The sequence below is a fragment of the Vidua chalybeata genome, chromosome 4 (genome assembly GCF_026979565.1).
Source record: "Vidua chalybeata isolate OUT-0048 chromosome 4, bVidCha1 merged haplotype, whole genome shotgun sequence".
NCBI classification, from domain to species: domain Eukaryota; kingdom Metazoa; phylum Chordata; class Aves; order Passeriformes; family Viduidae; genus Vidua; species Vidua chalybeata.
In genome coordinates this window covers 8026926-8049614 of record NC_071533.1, presented here as the reverse complement: position 1 = coordinate 8049614, position 22689 = coordinate 8026926, and the positions used below count along the sequence as shown (strand labels likewise).

At 38.1% G+C, this 22689-nt stretch overlaps 1 protein-coding gene across 5 annotated transcripts in view; it reads right to left on the bottom strand.

Moving 5' to 3' along the window:
* DCLK2 (doublecortin like kinase 2) overlaps positions 1 to 22689 on the bottom strand; it is an 81011-nt gene that overhangs the window by 33693 nt on the left and 24629 nt on the right. For all 5 annotated transcript variants that reach the window (XR_008430346.1, XR_008430347.1, XM_053939903.1 and 2 more), the window contains exon 3: positions 1760 to 1862. Coding sequence is in view for 3 of the 5 variants with exons in the window: in XM_053939903.1 (XP_053795878.1) it covers positions 1760 to 1862 (103 nt within the window). In the remaining 2 variants the exon portion in view is untranslated. The remainder of the gene's footprint in view (positions 1 to 1759; positions 1863 to 22689) is intronic.

The following is a 22689-nucleotide window of genomic DNA, read 5'->3' as shown; positions in this document are numbered from 1 at the left end:
TATTTTGTCCCTGATGAACAATGTCATCATTAGGATCCCATGTCATCATAAAAAAATTGAGCTGCATGCCCTGCCAGTCATGTATATAACCTGCTTTTATCCATAAAGACCCCCAGAGCTATTAGAGGAAGCAGGGACCACCAAAGCTGAAGAGATAAAGGAAAGAAAGAGAAAAAGGCAAGGAAATGAGCTCAACTAGTCTGTGCCTTGTGTAATGGGAAAAGCAAATTTACAGCCTTAAAACCTGCTAGGGAAATTAGGATTATGCCCAGACTGGGATTTGCATTGTGAGTCAACACAACCATGCTCTTCCATTCCTTCATAAGAATAAAGTAATATTTTAGCTGTTAGCTATGTTAAAAAACACCCTTTTGGTCACCCCCACACTAACTGACTCAACATAATCAAGCGGTTCTGGAAAAGCAGCAGCCTAGCAAGAACAGCAGAATGGGAGGCAGCTGAATCCTCCATCCATCCAAATGTACAGGCCAGTGGGTAGATATACATCTGTACTTCCTGCTGCAACTGAGCATTTTGTAATGAAATAATGAAGTCTGTAAAAATTACAGGAACAGAAGGTGCTGTTGTTTTTATTAAAAAAAACCCTAAAATCCTTCATTCACATCCTGAAGCTCCTCTGGAATAATCTGATTATTCTTGCCAAGGCAAGTTTTCTTTACAATAAATTAATTTTTTTTCATAAAAGAAAATCAGGGTGTTTCTACAGCTTGAACAATAAAGACAGAAAAAAACATGTCTAGTAGGACCTGCAGTGATAGAACAAGAAGAGTGGTTTTAAAGTAAAAAACTGTAGATTCAGGCTAAATATAAGGAAGCCATTTTTTATTGGGCAACAGGTGAAACACAGAATAGGGTCCCCAGAGAGGTGATAGATGTCTCACCCCAGGAAACATTCAAGGTCAGTTCAAGGTCAGGTTCAATGGAGCTCTGAGCAACCTGAACTTCTTTTTTTTTTTTTTAAAGTGTCCCTGGTATTGCCAGGGGTGGACTAGATAAGCCCTTTAAAGGTACTTTCCAGCTCAACTCATTCTACAGTTCCATGAACATGGAGGAAAAAGCCCCAACATCTTTATGATTTGATATTTCAAGACAATTCCAAAACTCTCTGGTAGAAGACTGCCTTTTCCTTGAACGTACATTACAAAGTTTTTCTTTATGGAAAAACTACTTTCATAAACACATTCAATTCATGAACTGCCCAAGGCAGACAGGAGGGCACAAAGTCCCAGTTTATCTCACCTCCTTCCCTACCCAACATCCTCTATAATCTCAAAATATACACAAGGCCAACACTTGGTCTATTAGCAGATAAGACTGGAGTGTGTGATTTGTCTGGCAGGGTAATTCAGGGCTTAAATGAACATGGCTACATATGAGATTTTTCAAAAATCTAATGAAGAAAGCAATATGGAAATTATCTTACAGTCAGAGATGCCAAAAGTGAACATCGTTAACAGATTTTAGGTTCATTAGATCCATGACTGAACGTTTTATAATTCAATTCTGCTTTCCATGTAACTTTAGGGACAGTGTCTATTCTGCAGGAATTTGGATCAGGTCTGTTGGTGCATTTTAACAGGCTTACAGAATCCAGATGATGGCCTGAAAAACCTTTTTTATCCATAGGAAAACATCCTCCCATGTATATCTTCCTGAATCACACCACTCTTGAGGGTTGAACAGGGGAAATGGGATGGAGAATTTTCTATTTTAGTGGGTTCAGGATGTGCAGTCTTACCACTGTGATCCAACACGAAGTCATCCTGAGCATACCGGTACTTCTCCGGCCCGCACGCAATGAAGACATCGTCATCTCCAAAGAAGTCCTGCAAGCACGTTACCTGCACAGCAAAATAAACACATGCAGCACTTTCAAAACTAAATCTTAAGTTAGACAGCAACAAATAGTAAGTTTGTCTTTACCTTCTCACAGTGATACAGTGATAATGTTCATTTGTAATAACACAAGCACTCCAGCTCCTCAGTACATCAGCTCTCTAGCAAGAATGTAAAATATGACTGCCCCTTACCTCCAAAAACTCTTACATTCAGAACCTGTGTTTTTGCTTAGAGTTACATAAGCGTGCTGATGACTTTTGCCTATAACTACACACACATTTCTTTGACAGGAACATCTGAAAACACAATTCAAATATCAAAGCTTCATGTATTAAGAATACATTAATTGCTTGTGGGAAGATCTGTTGAATTAAATTGATTGCATCGGCAAATTGTTTTTTTTATGTTCTGAGGCATTTAATTTCCATGTTTTAATGTCCTGCTAAAAAAAAAAATCATTAAATAATTTTCCTTTCTATTAAAAGGTATTTCATATTCAAGAAAATAAAGAAATAGAGTCCCTGCCATGCTCCTTGCAGTTGTCTGTTCTTAATTACCCGGGTAACAATGCTGCTTGGATAATGATGTTATCCAAGTAATGTATATCAAGAAGGATCAGGATACCAGAAAGAAAAGATAATTTAGACATTATCTAAAAACACAAAACCAAATACCCTGAAAAAATCTCCATCCTCAAAAGTCAATAAAAATCACCTTGTGAAGGAACAAGTGTCTGCTTTCAAAACAGTTAAAACCAAAAAGCCACAACAAGAAATTCCACTCATTCTAATTCCCTTGTAAGGGGAAACAAGTGTTTGCAGGTAGATATTTTTTAGATGCAAACAAATTAAAATTTTATTGTACCATTGTTTCCCTTTTTTTAATATTGCATGCCCACATGAAATTTAGAAGTAAAAGTTCAAATCACTTGGTAAAGCCATGAAATCAAAGAAAGAATTCAAAAAATCTGTTTTTAGAGAAATCAGGTTTTTCTTTCCCAGATACCTGTCAAGACCACTTGCGTAATTCACCCACTGTGAGAATAGTAAACATGGGCAGAAGTACAGGAAGGGCTCTCTGGTGCCTGCAATATTCCAGAGCCACTCGGAATGCCAGTGACCCCGAGCTCACCGCAGGAACTCTGGCGCAGGGCATTCCCCACCAGCAGTGGGGTTGTCATGGCAGCTCCCCCAGGAGAGCAGCCGAATCCTCAGCGCAGCCCCGCTCACAGCATTCAGCATTTGTGTCACTGTGTCATGCAGCCAAAGGGCCACAGCCAGCACCAAAATCCTTTTATTGTCACCTTACTGATGCAAGGACAGTTTGCTCTCATTGATGAGAGAGATTTTCAGCTCTGCCTGTAAACTGCTGCTTTCAGTTAACCAAAGAAACAACAAAAACTGGATTCAAAAGGCTGCACAAATTTTTGCTAACTTGGGATTCATTCCTCTCTGCTTAATAACCAAGAGGACTTCATCATCATTTCCACAGATTTCCAGAATCCAACAACCGAGTCAACAGGAAAAGCTGTGAGAAAACTTCCAGAACACGTCACACACATCCAGAACACAGCAGCAGAGGCAGGACATGGGCAGAGATGTTGTGTGAGGTGCAAGCTCACACTCCAAGTCCCTAAACCTGGGAGCCATTTCCACAAGCTCTGCCTGCCCACCACTTCTCCTGATGCCCTTGCAGTGCTGTTTCGAGCAGGTTGGAGTTAAATGCTGTGGTTTAGCATTGCCTAAAATTAATCTTTCTGTTCTGATTGAAAGCCTCACCTCACCTCACCCCTTAACCCATCCAGTCTAAGTGAACTGAGAGAAAGGGAGGAAATAATGACAGATTTTATGTCAGGAAACACACAAGGGTATAACTGCAAGCAGCAGCATCCCTTTGTTGTCTGCAGAGCAATTCTACAGAGTAAGGCTCAGATCTGTGCACAAAAGATGACAGGAGCACCCTTAGAAATGCTTGGGAAAATCTGCTGAAAACAGCTGCTAGGAATGGGAACGAATAACCAAGTTTAAGAAATGTGTAATTCCCACATATCCTTCCTCACATGTTCATGTACACAGAGCTTCCCCAGGCAAAAATACACAGGAGTAATGCTGAGTGCCAGTGATCGGATAAGCTGCTGCAGGTGGAGACACAGCACCTTTATCTTGGAGTTCAGGTTGAGGCCAGCCTCTGCCTGCTCCCACACAGTGTGCCTGACCCGTGTGACTCCCACCTGCCAGTCACACACCAAGACACATTACTGTAAAAAGTATTCACCTTACTGTAAAAAGTGTTAAATACAATTATAACTGAAAGCCAGATAAACACAGCTATGAGAAAGGCTTTACTCCGATGCTCACTATATTCCAGCAGGGAATACTCAAAGTCCCCCTTCTCCCCACAAATAATCCAGACTGGCTACACCTAAAATACACAAGAATGAAAAAAGTATTGAACAAGTGTATGCAATGAAGAATAAAGACCTGCTAGAATTTACCAATCCCAAATCACTCCACATTATGAAGTGAGGAAAGCATTTTCAAAATTAAATTCGTGGAAATGCATTTTTCTAAAAGTACAACCTAATAGGTATTTTTCTAGGCTTTTATTGTCATAAAGTCAAGGGAGGATTTCTCAAGGTGCAAACTCATATTAAAATGATGTCTTCATCTCCTACAGAGTTAAAATCAATATATACACAGCAATTAATGATGAAAGCTTTTTACTCAAGTGTTCAAAAAATTATTCATTTGAAATTGTTAACTTGTTTGCATGTGATTTCAAATGCTGCAAATCCACCATGGTCTAACTTACAAATCACATAATCCCACTCCAAAGAATATCTGAACTTAGGTCACAGGAGAGGGGGTTTTATTACTTTAATCAGGATGCAGTTTAGAAATTTATAAACAAAAAATTCTGAAAACTTTTTTTTTTTAAAGTTTCATTAGCAGTAAAATCTGTGCATATGAATAGGATGTCAGGTATTCCAGAAAGTTAGGGACCAAGATTTAGTTTTTCAAACTAGTGTATGATAACGCTGCTTCTTTTTCCACTATCCATCCACAGTATTATCCACTCTTTCTTTTGTCACACTTAGTGCTAAAACCACTTTTTTGTTGACTTTGCATGTTTCAGTTAACACGTTTAAAATGTGTTAAACCCTATTTATTTCTAAATACATCACTCTTTCCCAGACAAATACTGCCTGTGACCTGGTAACTCCACTGCTATCCCTTTCATTAAAACAAGAAATGACTCACTGGTGCTCCTCTGACAACTCAAGGCTGCTCAGGTTGTCTTGCTGCACTGCTTTTCTTCAAAATATGTCTCTACACAGTGCAGAGTGGAGAATGTGTGCGTAAGACTGAATTGGTTTAGTACTCAGTCCTTTCCTCAGAATCCTTTCCCTTGCATTCTTTCCACGGCTTTCTGAGACCATGTGCAAACCACTCAGGGCATCCCTGCTTCCTGATGGGCTCAAAAAAGACCCCAGCTGAAGGAATGAAATCTTGAGACACTGGATGAAGTTTTTGACAAACACAAAGACATCTCTTAGAGAGGTACATGTGACTAAATATGCACTATGTTACAGGAGTGTCATGACTAACAACAGTTTTTAAGACAAGTACCAGTCAAAGCACTGCAAAATCACACAACTAAAAGCACAAAAAATGTGGTTTAAATGCAGAAAAAACCCCACAAACATGAGGCGTTGAAAACGAAGGGAGAAAAACACATCTGTTTGAAAAATCAAATTCCTGATCCACTGCTGTCTACTAGTGCAGTGCTTCCATGTCACATACACCCATCATATTTACCTTCCAAAATAGGCTTATGTTTCTGACAAATATTTAAAACCAAAGAAGTTTGCTCTTTTCAAAGAAATACTTCTTCAGTCAGATCAAGCCACTGAATTAGAACATACAAATTGTCATCCATATGGAAATCCCTTTCCCCTTACCACCACACATGCCTTGAAATGTGATTTACATCAATCCTTACTCCCACCTCATCTAACAAACACAGAAAGAAGATACATTCCCACCCCAGAAAAAAACATGAATAATGATCAACTGTTTATAAATAGAATTCATCATGTATTTATTGATTGCCCCTTATGATGAAGATATAATGGACAAAAATTGAAATAAATAGATGAACATTTATCCAGAAAATATTTTTCCTCCAATCTCCATAAGAAAAATACTTAGAGAGACTGGAGCCAAGAAGGTTTTATAAGCACTTGAAAAAATTCCTGGAAATTTGAATTCCCTGAAATCTGTAGCACTAAACAGAGTTCTGTGATCATATATCAACAGCCCTCAGCCAGGAGCTTGCTGGGTAAACTGTCTTTATTCCAGTTCTACAAATGTGCTTCATTCTAAACGTAGAAGGAAGGGCTAGAAAGACAAACAGTTTGTCTTAATTTAGTATGTCTGATTCCATTTAAGTGATCAGCTACAGGACTGCACAGTTTAAGCCTGAAGAGCCACACCCTCTGTCCAGGGAAAGCTTCTCTGGATGACAAATTCTCAGCAGCAGCTGAAAATGGATCTAAAACATTAAAACTGGAAAAGATACAAGAAATTATTTGTATTTGTTTTAACAATGGAAGAAATATTTGTATCTACTGACTTCAAGAAAACAGGACATGGTGCAAATATTTTAAAAAGGAAGCACAGAACATACAAGGCAAAAGGAAAACTAGGAAAGCAGGCATGCACAGCAACAGCTGGATTTGTGAATGCATTTTCAGTTCAGCAGCTGAGACAGGCACTTGAGGCTGAAATTCTTAAAGGACTACAGTGGGGTTTTTTTCCCCATGAATTGCTGAAAAAAATGTGAACAATTTTTTAAACGTCAGCATGACAAATCTAGATACAACCTCCCTGCTACTGCCTTAAGTGTGAGGGGTCTCCACATTTCTTGTAGGAAATGCTGTTCCTCTGACTGGGACCGATTATAGCTGTTCTGCCCTTTGCTCCTTGCATCAACTTTTTTTTCTGAGTAAGCAGAAGTAAAATATTTGTCTATTTTACCAGTCAGGTTATATTTGCAATCATAATTTTTGTTTCCTCTTTTGAAATACTTTTAGCACAGCCACTTCCTCTTCACTGCCATTCAGACTTATTAAAATTCTTGCAGTGTTTTCTGAAGCTGCCAGCCTTACATTTCCAGGGTTTATGGTGCAAAATGCAAGGAAAGCACTCCTGCACAAACAAGTCAGTTGTCTGTCTGCCATTTCAGCTCCATCACCAACAGGAGCAGGCTTAACTTTCAAAATGAAGTTTCCTCTGGGCAGCCTCAGGAACTCAAAAAGGAAGGTGAAAAGGGCATTCCCACCCTTCCCAACTGGGTACTGTGATTTTCACACAGGACTTTTTACCTTGGAAAATCTCCTTGGTTGTGCTCTTTATCAGAATAACTTGACCAAGGAAAAGGGGGGCGTGTTTGACCAATATTCTCTACTACTTACTAAGCCATCAATGACCTTCATAACTAACCAAGAGGCACACAAGAAGTTCAGTACTAAATTATGGGAGCTATTTGCTTGGCTATCCTGAGTCATGTTTTGTGACATGTCTTCAGTGAGGGAATAGTCAGATGGGTAGCTAGAATACACCCAGGAAGGAGAAATACTGAGAAAAGTCAAACCAAAGAGACCATGAGGTGCCCTTTCAAAAAATACCGTAATTGCCATTATTCTGTTTTTAATTAACAACCTCTTCACAGAAATAACGAAGTGTCGAAGTATGTCAAAGTATGCTAAGCAATTTGGGAGCAGGCAAAAAAAGGAAACTGTTCAAGGGCCAGAAGCCCACACTGTAGACAAGAACAGCAACAAAACCCACTGATACATCAGATCTGCAGTAAACCTGGAAAATCAGGTCAAACTGGTGAGATTCCTGCTGGTGTAATGAACAAGCACTTGACACTTGCAAAAGCTTCTGTTCCTCACCAGCTTATGTGTGTCCTCTGTGACAGCTCTACTACAGAATCCCTCTGGGAATTCCCGATGTGCACAAAACTACACAACACCAAGAGAAGGGTGAGCAAGCTGCTAACCTCTGACTTAAGGCTTGACAGAGCTCAAATGCTACAGAGACTGGCCAAATCCGCCCAAAACAGCTTTAGGGTAGGCTGGAGAGCCCTGAAGTCTGAGGACATAAAACTGTGAGCTTGGTAAGACTCTAGACACCCATACCTTTCCTACTGGCTATAGCTATGAGGACTATGCAAGGCACCAAAATAACTTCCCCAACAGTCAACTTCCATGAGGTCATTAGCAGGCAAGAAGGGACAAAAATCCCTCCTTTGTTCTCTGGAAATAATTGGAATTAGGTCAAACGCCTCTTAATTTCGGAGGCTCAAATGCACAACTATTTTGTCTGCAAAGGAAACATGAAATACAGTAACAGATTGGATCATGCTGAAAGAATACAAAAGTATCAACTCTGTTGCAAAATTTAAAATTCATTACTTGATCTTCTGTTATATGACTGTGCATCTTGACCAGCAAAATTACCTCATATATTAAAGAGCATGTTGAAGGTCCTTTTTCTCTATGGTTAATTTAAGTAATTCACTTGGTTTTTTTGGTCTACTCTTACTCTAAAAGTCCCTTTTAAGCCCATGCTGTTGGTTAATTTTAAACTTCACTGCAGTCAATGAAATTATTCACATTCATGAAGCTATGCACAACCACAGGTCTGAGGGCTTCATCAGCTCTGCTGGATACTGCAATAAACTATGAAATGAGTATGATTTCTAGGTCAGAGCTTCCACATTTGAGGTTTGGCATCTTGCATCCTTTTGTTTTGTCCTTCAAGTTTAACAAATTCAGTAAGCAATGAGAGAAAAATGAAGTTTTCTGTTTCTAATAATTTATAAATGTTGAATTTGTCTGCCTTGGACAAAGGGAGCTCGTTAACCTATTTAGGAAAACAGAAAAAAGAGGAAAAAAAATTGAAACAAAGACCATAATGAGAGCAATTCTTCCAGGTCAGCTTCTTAAATGACTATTTAATCAGTGGCTGTGTCACATAATTACAGTCACCATGAGAAAATGAACCTCTTTCCACTGATACTCCACGACAAGGAACAGCAGTAAAAAAAGGAGAGACAAGCCCTTCCTTCCCACAGGGAATCAAAGGAGTAAGAAAGGAAACAGAAATATTAAATCTTTGCCTGCTGCCTGGTAAACAGAAAAAGTCTGGCAGAAAGCCCAGGAAACGCCTATTACAGTATGACAATGCAGAAATACTGAATAAACAGAGTGGTCAGGTCACAACTCACAGAGCCCCACAGCTGATGGGAACACGTGACAGAACAGAGCACATCTCACATTTTAGTTTTTAATCTGAATTTCAAAAAGATTTTTGCATATATCTTTTAACATCTCAAAAATTTAATTCTGAAAATGAACACACATAGAAATGGAAGATTGCATTTGGGTGTGTTTCAAACACATCGTCCTCACTGCAATGGAAATGACAGGAAGAAAAATAAGCTGTAGGGATATGCATAAGTTAAAGTGAGTTCCTACATGTATCTATTTCTTGAGGACTTCCAGCGCAGTAGGACTTCCTGGCAAGGTCTGCTCACCAGTTTTTCCAAAGGACAAAACTGATCTGTCTGCAAAATGGCCTTTCAAATATTGCACTGATTATGTGCAGCTATTTAGATATCAGAAAATAACAGTTGAAAAGGACTAAAATTCTGGAAATCTTGAATCATTTTGAATCACTCTGTACAACTCATCTGTCTCTATAACACAAAACTCCTCTGAACAACCCTTACCTCAGCCTTATCCGCTACTTCAACAAGAGTCGATAGTTTCAGTATATTAAACAGTGAAATTTAATGCCATGCTTCTCAATTTCATGAGTTACACAAAGAAACAACAGGCTTACTAAACATGCAGTCAGTGGAAATAGGAAACAGAAAATTAGCAAGTGCAGCTTGTGATTGTGAACATAATCCTGTTTGTATGAAGAGAAAAACAAACAAGAGGATTTCCAGTTACAAGACAAGATATCTTTGCCCATAGGTGCATTAATCACACCAGCTCACCAGTCAGCGTAACAGATTCCCTCCTTAAGTGGCATAACTGGGAAGCCTAATACAGAGCCAAAAATAGCACCTGACTTCACACAGCTAACCTTCCATCTCACCACCAAGCAGCTAGGCTAAAAATAAAAGCTACTTGTATTATGAAAGAACATTAAAAGGAAAAGGGTACATATAAGGACAGATATCTGGTTCAACCAATTTAATCAAATCTTACTGATTTAATGACACCCTGTTCCACAATACAAATGCAGTTAAAATTTAAGTTTTACCTTTTTTTTTTTTGCATAAAATCACCTACTCTGCACTATTATAGAAATCATGCCTTTGGCTAATCACCCTACTTGAAAAACATGGCATCCACATACTATGGAAAACTTAAAACCCCCCAAAATTATATGGGCAAATATTCTACGTACTTTCAGGTTTTTTTGGTTCTTTAGATCAGAAGAGTTTCTGTAGCATCAATCAATAACCTATTGCAATCCTAGGTTTCCAGTGTTTATGGGCAGAGAATTTCCTGGAGACATTACAAAAGCTGCAGCTCTTTGGATGAGAACTATTTTTCCACAGACAAATAAGAAATTCAAACTCAGTTTTTGGCCAGTGCAGAAAGAATAAAAGAAAAGGCATAAATCTGGAAATGTCCTTTGATGACAGGTACAAGTAATTTTTCATGAATCATTAAGGTTTAAATGAGAGATTTATAGTTTTACATTGGAAGAGGTTGTCCAGCAAGACTATGGGTGTCCTATCCCTGGAGAAAATTCAAGGTCAAGTTGGATGTGGCTTTGAGCAACCTGATCTAGTTGAAGATATCCCTGCTTATCACAGAGGGGTTGGATTAGATGACCTTTAAAGGGCCATTCAATTGATAATTCTGTGATTCTGTGTTTTTCCTATGGCTTGAATTATTCACGCAGGTGCTGCTAAATTCAGTTCTCTACTCAAATTCTATTAAAAATAAAATTAAGTAATTCTAAGGCACAAAATATTAGTTGAAATGCATGCTTCACTGAAATTTAATATTGTTATGTAAAGATATAAAAAATCTATTGTTCTCTGAGTTCCTGTGTCAAGGGTTTCATCTTGCAGTCATTCAAAGCTGTTTTCCATAGCACTGCAATAGGAGAGGAAAAAACTTTTGGTACCCTATAAATTCAGGTCTCTCTCTCAATCCTGTTCCCTTCATAGATATTACTTCACATAACAACAAGCCTTGATAAAATCCATAGAGCTCCTCATGGATTAAAGGATGCTTTTCACACATATTTTAAGTTTTGGTCATTTAACATTATTTTAGCCCCTAAGACACTTTATTTAATTAGTGTTCTATTTGTTTCAGCATAACAACAACTGTACTTCTAACTAAATTTACAGTTCTATTTTTGTAATATTACCTTGCAGTGCTAACAGCTTGCTAAACAGCACACACAGCTTTTAATGATACTTGATTCTTGAAGTATCCTCCTCAGTTAACTGCAAACACAGGAAGATAATTCAGCTTATGGATGTTCTCTCTATGCACCATTTCAAACAATGACTTTTCACAGATGAAAGGACTGAAATTCTGTGTAAGAATACATCCATATAAAGTGTGGAGGTATTTTGTGCTCAGCAAATTAACTTCCATGCTTACTCTGCTTTGCTTGTCATGAATTATTGAGGTCTGTTGTACTTGCAACTTGTACACAAAAACTGGAACAGCTATGCTGGGCTAGGGGCATCAAGTAAGAAAAACAAGGATATAACTGATTAATAAAAGGATAAGAGGCTCAAAACTGTGAAAAAAAATTAAGGTACCACAGGAAATAGAAACTACTTTTTATCTGGCTTTCAAAGATCCAGTTGAATCTCATTAGCTCCCAACTTCAACCAATATTACTTCTAAGTCTGCTGCTGCTGATTCTGAATTTCTTTAATAAGCTGATAAACAGATGTAAAACACATTTGAAGACATGGAAACATGTTTGATTCCACAATCAGACAGCAAATGTATTACAAATACACTTTAGGTACTGACAAAAGAACAGATGCAGTCTCAATACAGTCAGACCAGAAGAAAAGGTGCCTACGTGAGTTTCTCCTTTAAACACAACCCAACAAAATGCCACACAAGCTTCTTCTTAATATCTGGGAATCTCAGTTCTTCCTTTTAACAAACTTCCACAATTTCAGGAAGAAAAGCAAAATGGATGTCACCCCCCCCCCCATCCCAGAAACACAGAACTAAACCCCTGCCCAATTCTCCAGATCACTTAAGAGCACAGAAAAGAGGTGCTAAACCCCATTTATCAATCAGTTGACTTCTCTGGTGTCTGCTGAGGATCGTTTTAAGATCACGCCGCATTACTTTCATTGCTATACAGCTATTAGCAGATTGGAACTCAACTTTGGTGAGCTAGGCAGAGGATTTAGGTGACTCAGTACTTTTCCTTTTCTGAGTTAAATGCTGACTCAGTGTGGGTTTTTCTTTAGTTGAAGAGTGAGTAGATCAGAAGGTAAAGATGCTTAGAGGGCCATAATTCAGCAATAGGCTGCTAAATATTAAAAGCATCTAAAGTAGTCTGGATGACTGTTTCTGCTGAGCCAGAACATGAGAAATGCTGAACACTGGAAGCATATGGGTACCATCACCATGTTTTATGGATCTCTGTATCAATCACATCAGAGGTGCTGTTGAAATGCATGAGGAAGTCCATTTAATTTTGAAATTATAAGCTCAGAAATCATTAATTTTATCTGGAAATAAATTTTCAGAGACCAGGAACAAGACTTCACAGATTGTTACTGAAGATCCATTTCAAAACCTTTATTATTTTTTCTGTTTTTAAATAAGAAACTTTAAAAATATATTCCAGCCTTCCTTCTTCTGTAAGACACTGAACTATGAAGTGTATATTGGAGCAAATACAATCATAAAACCATAACATCAGTAAAAGTGAAACTCAACACTGAAGGCTCTGCTCAGAAAGCAATGCTGGCACCCTTAAAGAATTTTTCACTTTCTTCCACTTATATCTGGCAGTATTTGAATCCATACAGTCTTCCAAACTCCTAGGACTCATTGAAGAGCAAATATTCCTTGTATTTACAGAGAATTATACATTTATTCCTTGTAATACAAACCTCTTTTGACTCATAAAGCCAATTCACATAATGGGAGGCCCAGTGCAAAATTTGGATTTGTACAATATTGAGATTCTGGCCAACCAAACCTTTTCAGTGGTTTGGCAAAAGCTATTTTTTTCCAAAATTTTATTCAAGACAACTACTGCTAAATTGACAGTCTCCCAAGTTTCTGCTTTTCTAATAATAAAGTCAGAGTTCACTAAATTTATTTTTTGTTTGAGGGCTGCTTTTTCAATTAACCCATTTTTCCTCTATCTAAAAAGCACTTTAGAAGTATTAATACATTAATGAAAGGCATTTAAATACAGTAATAAATGTGAATTGGGGTACTTTTGTTAATGTCAGTGTTTTTTTCCTTGTTAAATCACCAGTTCATGAAGCATTTCATCATACTTTGTCTGCAGGGTGCTAAACACCCCATGTATCAGACCTCATTATTTTTACTGCATTGATTATATTTTTTTTCACAGACAGAAAACCAGCAAATGCAGCAGTGGGATCTCTTCACACTCCAAGTCATATCATGTAAAAAGCTAGCTATTCTAAAAATCAGTGATCACCTATTTCTGGCTAAATAAACATACACAAACAACAAAGAAAACCTCATCTCCTCCAAGCTAAAAACTAAGATCAGGCTATGGAAGTGGAAGCAGAAGTTATTCATGTGATTAATGAGAAAAAAAGTTATATTGCCATATCAGCAAGAGTAGTTATGAAATAGTTTTGTGCCACTGCTTCACCATTCTGTGGAGTTTTTTTCTGTTTAACTAATTCACTTTAACATCCCTATGTATCTATCAAATCTGTTTTCAATTTTGATTAAAGAGGATTTTCAGGAACATTACTTAAACCACACCTATAGATAAAAATGCAAACTGTGTTTCAGTTTACAACAAAACTGAGAACAGATGAGGGCTGCAATGCTACACAGCTAGTGACAGGAGGTAATCTTCAACGATACAGAGGGTGCTTCTCGTGTTCCCGATCCTAAGCTGGTCTGTGGCTCTTAAGAACAGCAAATGCAGCCTCAGCAAGTGAACTGCATTGTTATTTTGCACAGAATTAGAAGCTACTGTAGATGCAAGGTTCTCTGGTAGCTTTAATTCTGTTTCCATCACAGCTGTCAACAAATGGAATTAATCAAGGTCCAGCTCAGTATGTCCAAATCCAAGCTGCAGCACTGCTACTTTTGCTGCATACTGCAATTTAAAGAGAATGGTATCAGGAAGTTCAATCTGGATCAAAATGCACCTATGGTTGCAGCTGATGGAAATACCCATGCAATTAACTAGTGAATGTTTGGATAACAGGCTTTTTTCATTACCATCATCACGATTAATTTGCAAAACACACAAAAAAATTCCAAAGTCCCTCCTCATTTTCCTAAAAAGCAGTGTCCTCACCAAGACTAAGCACACATAAGATCATGACATAAAGAGCCTAACGGGGTATTTAAATATTTTTAAAATGTATTCTGTAATAAGAATACTCCATGCAGAAGGGAGGTCTGTAGCACAGCCCCCTCCACAGCCTGCACCTGGGTTTGCAATGGCAGAGAAAGGCACATTGTGCACCAGAGTCGGCTTGCAACAACACAATAAAAGGAATATGGGCAGCCTCTTGATAGCCCATGAACACAACTCCATGCAGCCAGCAGCAGCACCGGCTTCTGTTCAGTAGCACATCAGCAGCAGGTACTGAATCTGCTCACTATACAGGCTTTGAAGGAAACACTGCACAGGTTGTCCTTGTCACACACTTCTGACCACAAATATAACAACATGGCACCATGGCACCAAACTAAACTCCTGTTTTCTGCAGTCAGGTCAAGATTTTATTGGTTGCATCTGCATAAAGTACACAATGTCTGGAGAAGCATCATAATTTAAGCAGATATAGGGATTTGTCTCTTTTTTTCTTATTCCTGCTAACTTCCATTACACGTATGGCTTAATACAAAGTTAGCTGTCTGATCCTGAAGAAGCTGATTTTAAAAAAATACAAACCCATTTTACTAATATTTTGTAGGTACCTTGTGTCAGAAACACCTGAATTCTTGTTACTCTATTTCTCCTTAGACCACAAGAATCATACTCTCTAAGAGCAGAAAATGCTTCCTTAGGTATGATTTCTGACATTCTCTTCAAATGCTGGAATACCACCAGCCTTGAGATAATATAGACCATAAAAGGCTAAAGCAGGTTGTTAAAGCTGTCAGAATATCACCTTTGAACCAGTTATACTAAAGGATTCCCTTTGCATTGCCTGCTTTTACAAATTCTTCTTACAAATCAGGAGAATTTCTGTCCACACTGGAATCCCAGTTAGAATTTAACCATTCTTACACTTGTTTACAGCAGTATTAGCCTTAATCCATTTAGCCACTATTGCTAAAGCAGGAGTAATAGTTGTGGTGACCAGTCCTTCCTTATGGAGGTTATTGGTGTCCTTATTTCTACTCTCAAGGTCTAAGGCTTTTGCAGATATTCCCCAGTGCTTAAAGAGCTTCCTAAGCAGCTTCTGGGAACATATGTTGTTTTCACTAGCTCTGGGTAGAGTTTCAGCATGTGTGCCAAGCAGACCTCCTTGGGGCCCTGTCAGTGATCAGCTGATTCACTGCTCAAAACTAGAACCCAAGCCCAGCTACTTTTGGCAGATTCATTCAGTGGGAGAGTCTTGATTTTTGGTCTGTGTTCAGCACATCCAACCACAGTTATTTGATTTATTTCACTGTGACATTTTCTCCAGTGGTTTATTAAAAAGGATTGGCATTACGGAGCACTCTGCAGTGCATTGAGGTGTGCTGGCAGACACCTGCCTGACTCACAAAGCCTCCCCCAAACAACAACCTGTCTTAGCAGCTGCCTTAAAAAAATGATTAGAGAAATAATTTCTATTGCTACAAATCATCTATTTGATATTATAAATAGTCTTTTTCAATCCAGTTGCAAGTGGAAAGTCTGAGGCATAATAAGCAAGGTGGATTATTTATTCCCAAAATACAGGCATAATGCTAAAAGGTTTTCTAGAAAGCATATACTGAATCAATAGAATATTCTACCTCCTTTTCCTGAGTCCCCCTGAAAAAATACTTCTAGTGGAGACAGAGACCCCCAAGAAGGGAATTTTAAATTATCAGCGACTATTTTTCTATTCCTAATTAGTTTTTGGACGCCATCTGTTTTCTGTGAACACCATGTTGAAACTGCTGCTTAGAACACCATATGAAAAAGTTAACTGCAGCTCCAGGAATCTATAGTTCATCTTGCTTCTAAGTATTCCATAGATGTTTCCCTGACAGGATTTTCTTTTGGGGAAAGAAGGCTGTAACAGTATTTTTGTTACAAAACTCTTTGTTTACTAGTCAAAAAAAAAAAAAAAAAGCAAAACCAACTCCTTTGAAATTTTTACACAAATGTTTACATTCAATAGATGACAGTCAGATAATGGTGCTTTAAAAGGAGGAAGGACTATTAATAAGCACAGAGGAACTCAAGCATCATGGAAGGACTGAATGCAGCTTTCTGCAGAGCTTCACTGAAGTCTAAAACTCATTTTTATAATTCCTTTATTGCATCTAAGATCTAGATCAAACAAAACACAACAGCTCAGAGCTGTAAGTGAGCAATAGATTCGCTGGACTCACACTGAGTTTTTTCAACACAGTATTTATCTGTATGGATATTCCTGAGAGCATCTGGAGAATATTGTAAAAGATACAGCATTAAGTGCCTGTAGTACAAAAATCAAGTTCATTCAAAGTTCCTAGTCCTCCTGGGAAGATTCTTTTCTTTGATTTGGTTAACTTATTTGTAATACTTAGGATAACTCTAAAACTAACAGGCTTAAAAAATGAAAACCACTTCCAAAACAACCCACAACAGAAGTGCAATCTCCCCCTACACGCTGTTACTCATCATATGCTTCATGTTTAATTTAAATGCTGTCAACTCAAATTTAAGTTTACACACAGCCTCCAGGAATGTTCAAGTATTGTCCTGTGCCTCAGCAAGTTACTACTGTGATAAGTCTATGCAGGGAAGCAAAAATCAGTAAGACTCAACAAGAAGAGAAAAGCAGAAAAATTTAAGAGTATTAACAAAACTTATGAAAATAGCACTATTTAATCTCCCTCTAAGCTCATTTAAAAGATGGCAGGAGCAGAAGTTTAAAACATTTTTATAATGAGAAGGTATTCTATACTTACTAACAAGTATAGAAGTTAAAGGTAAACAATATTAATTTTGATATGCTTCATAGGCTATATGCAAGTGTATCTACCCTCGGTCTGTAACTGGGCCACTCTCTTCCTCATGCAGTTTAGAAGTTATTGCCATCCTCTGCCAACTCAGATTTCCCAGTAAATAGTGACTTGTTTTCTCAAAATTGGCAAATTTTATTGATATTTGTCATGGTTTGACGCTGGTGCAATGCCAGCGCCCCCATGAAAATGCACCTTCCCAAATAAATGTGTGAGATGTGATCAGGAACAGAGCAGAGCAGGCCCAAGCTTAATAACAAAGGGAAAAAAACTTTATTAAGCTACTACTACTATAAAAGACACACACACTAAATCCAGAATGAAAACCTTCTGAAACACTCCACCTCCCCCCACCCAATTTCCAACAAACCACAGTGAGACAAAACCCTGGATTCCTGATCATGTTACCACCCTTCAGATAATCAATACTCAGTCCCTCAAAGGAGAGAGGAGTCTCTCTTGCACCACAGACCCCCCAGGAAACACAGTTGCCACCTCCTGTGTTTCCATGGCACACATGGCACTGCCCGGAGAAAATCTGCCAGTGTGACACTCTCCATGGCACAGCGCTCTCACCACCCTGCATGGACAGACTGCTCATAGGGCTCCTTTAAGGATGCTTTGCCAAGGACCAAAAGAAACAACAGTTCAGTTTCTCCTTTTTGGGACAACAGTCCCCCCCATTTCCTCCTCCCCTGGGGCCGAGGGTCTCAAGAACAGAGATCATCTTCTTCCTGAAGACAGAGGGCACCACCACACCCTCCTCAACTTTTCTCTGTTCACTCCATTCCTGTGGTTGCAGTCGCTGGAACAGGTCTCTTGGCTCACCATTGCATCCCCCTAAAAATGCAGTCTCTGTTGCAGGAGAATTTGGTTCAGTCTATGGCTATCAAGAGAAGTCCAGCCAAAAGCCACTCCATCATCTCCTTCCACCCAAAAAAATTTCTTCTTCTAACATCTCAGATCCCAGACTTGTCTCTCTTCTACTTCAAATCGAGGAGGAGTAATATTTTACAAAGCCATCATTTCCCAGGAAAGGGTTAAAAGTCTCAGACTCCCTGGACAGCTGAAATCTCTGCCCAGAACTCCAACTCCCACACTGGGCACCTTCCCCCCACCCTTCTCCTTCTCCTCTGCCGGCAAATTCCAGGTGCCGTCAGGCTCTCTGTCTCTTTCCCTCTGGCAGGGGGGGAACAAAGGCATCTCCATCTCTCTCCACCCTTCCATCCGCAGGGGCCGGCCCGGTTCCAGTCCTTCCGCCCCTGGGCCTACCTCTCCCAGGCCGCATGGCTTCCCCTCCCGCACCCAGCCCATGGCCGGGCAGGGCAGGTCTGCACTGCACTCTGACCAGAACCAAAGAGAGCCAGTTCCCCTGGGAGTTCTTGCTTTTAACCCGCTGTGTGAGACACAGAGGCGTGTCCATGCCTTCAGTGGTCACTCCAGGTGCCAATATCCAACCCCGACCACTGATTGGTTTGACCCTAACTTTCTGAAAAAATTCACTTCCATGTCAAACCACGACAATATTTTAAGAATAAAATATTTTAAAATTAAGACTTTTACTTCGGTTAAGTAGACTGAAGTAAAGGCCATATTTATTGTGCGTCATTGTAAACTCTTTATATCCAAATGAGTGCAGAAATCCTCCATGGGGATTTATTGTCTGCCACATTAAGTGGCAGATGCTGCATCAGCTTTTTCTAAAACTGTCTGGTGACATTCTTTTAAAGAAGCACTGCAAAAGTGCATTTCATTTACTCCTTGATGGTCCCTCCACTCTCCACCATTCCAGGGAAGCACAATTGCTCACCCCTTGCTACCATCAAGCTTGGGAAAAATTGACCCAAAGGAAAATAAAACTTTTTTTTTAATCCACTGAACTGAGTTCAGTTAGAAAAAACATTCATTTAACAGAATTACCTTTCTGTGTAGTGAGACTATAATTACCTAACGTGAGTGGTCTGAAGCACCAATATTTCACCAATCGAAACACAAGAAATATTTTTCACCAAGTTGCAAGACTACTTATTCTTCCAATACAATGTTTTAAATAACTTCACTACAGCCACAGCCAAAAGTTCCCAGTAGCTTTCCAACAGATTTGCCATTAAAAGATTTGAAAATGACTCTGTACTTTGCTGCAACAACATAGGAAACAATCTATTGATACCCAAAACAATATATTGATACCACTAGCTTACAAAATCCACTTTTTACTACAATTCGTTCCACACTGGAGGTAAGATTGCTAGAGAGGGTGGGGAAAATGTAAGTGAAAATTCTCATTGAAAATTATTTATAAAAAGCTCATAGTATCACTCTGAATAAAGTCATGCCACACTTATTATACTATAGAGAACATGCAGTTAAGGGTACACTGATGCAAATTTAGAATTTGTTAAATTTTACACTTACCTTTCAGTAGAAACCATATATTATCAGCAAGAAAATAAAAAAGCACCTATACCAAATTAAAAAAAGAAAAAAAAAAAAAAAAAAAAAAAGCTGTGGACACTCAATCCTTTCAAGTTGGAAAGATGGCAAAGGTAAGTTTATCCCTCAACTCACATGCACAACTAACACCTTGCCCAGAGATACATCCATTTGAACACTTTGCCTAGCACACACCAGCAGCACAGATAGCAGGGGAAAAAGGGGGAAAGGAGGTATAGAAAAGCCTGTCATATTCAGACTGAAATCACATGGGGGATTTCAAAGGATATCTTAGTACTATAATAATGAAATGATAACGCTGCAATAGTAGAAGCAAAGCAAGCAAGACAAATGCAAATCAAATCCCATCAGAGAGGTGATGGAAAAGGGTCACTAAATTAGAGGAAAGCAGATATGAAGTTTCTGCAAAAGAGGTGATGCACAGTAAGTAATTTTCAACCAGCAATTTTATTCTTACTGTTTTGCAAATGAAGAGCTTGTCAAGTGCTCCACGTATATCCATGTGCTAGTGAAAGCATGCAGGTATTTCTTGAAAATTACTTTCTCAGAACCCTAATTCCAACCTGAGAATTTAATTTTTAAAATAATTGTAAATGTTCATAAGTTCACAAATCTGAAGAATAACCTAATACATCAAATTCTAAGAACTGTCAGCCAGATTTAACCAAAGAATCTAGTCTAACAGAATATTAGAAGTGAACAATCTCTTTCAAATATACTTTTTATTTAAAAAAAAAAACTGTTGTTTTGAGGATACAAATTCTGTAAACAATTTTATTTATGGATTTAACAAAATACAAGCCCTCAAGCACATATATATATAGGTATGTATATATACGTATAGATGGTAAAGAATGCTACTTTTCTCACTGAAACCTGGTGATACACTATTAGAATAAGAGTTCCTTTGCTAATATTTCATTTCACAGAAAGCCTGCATACTCTGTTATAGCAAATGGTAATTTTTAAAAAAGTAACTCTATAGAATAAGAAAAAGTTATAACTTGTTCCCTGCCATTTTGGGACAGTTTACACAAACATTCTACACAAAATTACAAAGTTACACAAAATATCTAACCCTTAGCTAAAAATAATTTTTTTTCAGTGTGCTAGTCAGACTGAAAATGACTCATGGTATGAAGGAACATGAATCATCTAAAACATTTTGAGACTAATTGTATATGAATATATAAAGCACTGAGAAATACATGAGTTCAAAAAGAGCCTCTAACTTCAGACTCATCCCTAACAAAGTCAGTTTACAAAAGAGGTATTAATATTCATTCCTCATGTCACACCTGAAAAGGCTTTTTTAGTTCATTCCTCAGTCAGTTTTGAACTTAATTTAATCATTTTTTTCTATCATACAAATGAGAACGTGTTGTAATTCTTATCAGTCTACTAACATGGATTCACAGTGGGGTCTGCACGGAAAATCCCATTTTTTCCCTCAATCCTTCCCCAACATTTACAGCAGTAAATAATTTTTGTTCAGAGCAATGATAATTTTCATAATACATTGCCAGGAATCTGTATAAATTTTCATTGCTTTGAAGAGGCTTTGAAGAGAAGGAATATACACAGGCACTAAATTTTGGAAAAATTTTGGAAAAAAAAATTCCATGTAAAATATAGCTCATTTCCAACTATCAGCCAAACAAACCAGAAGACAGGAGTATTTTGCCTCTAACACACATGTGAGTCCAAGAGAATTTCACCAAGAAACTCAGCTACAGATGAAGAAAAAACCCCAAATAAACAAAAAAAGCACATGAAAATGTTTGGAAGTACTTTCAGATACATGCTGAAAACTTGAGAAGGGTGAAACACTGAGGATTAATAGTCAGAAGAAATACCCAGAGACCTATTCTCACAGCTTTTCCATTGTCCAGAAGAACATACCTCAGTGTGCATGGTGCATTTGTGTTCAACCACTGGAAAACAGCCACAGCAAGTATACATCTCATTTTTCTTTGTTTACCACTTGACTTTCTATAACTTATCTTGTGTAACCAGAAAAGGATGTACAAACTATTTTCTACACGACAGCAGCATTCTCTATAGGATAGCACCAAGAATGATTTCATTTCTGTTACTCTTGGTAAAGAAACAATACCCTCCACTGCCAGCCACCAAGTGAAGACCCTGCTGACAGAGTTAATGCAATGACAGCTGCTTTTATTGCTTAGTTAAGTATCTTTATTGAAGCAATATGGATAAACTGAAGTTTTCAATTTCAGATAGGTGTTCAGAAACTCCTGGGCTTGCATCCGCCTCCCAAGAGATGAAGAAAGGAGGTTGAAGTGTTGTGACCTGGCCTTATAAACTCCATGTGACTAATCATGTTTTAATCTTAATAGCTTTAAAACTAGACGTGCTTTTTGATTAAACATCAATCAAGCTGAGTTTTCAGGCATGCCCTGTTAATAACTTAATAACTTTTGCTAGGTGTTTATATCCAAAAGCTCCATGTAAATCTTATTTCTTACAAAGAACTGTGACAGAGGCTTCAGAAAGCCTCAGATAAAAATAATAAAAGGTGCTAAACTGCCAGTCATTTTTAGAGGTACATAGTCTCTCACTACTTCTGATAATTTCCTGCTCATGCGTTTTTGATTTGTACTGAAACAAAATATCTGGCAAGTCCTTTTCATTTCCATTACAGTAGGTGTGGTGTCATTCATACTTTGTTATGTAGGCCTTAAATGAAGATGAAAAATGAAGTTCCAGAATAGAAGCTCAAGGAATAGAAGTGTTCATCATCAACTAATTATTGCCAAAATACGTGAGCAAGCTATGAGAATTACTTTGGAAATTGCAGATAAATGTCTATCCATAAGAAGTAATATCAAACATCTTCATTCCCCATTAACTTTATACTGTTCTAAAATTTGAATACTCAGTGACATACA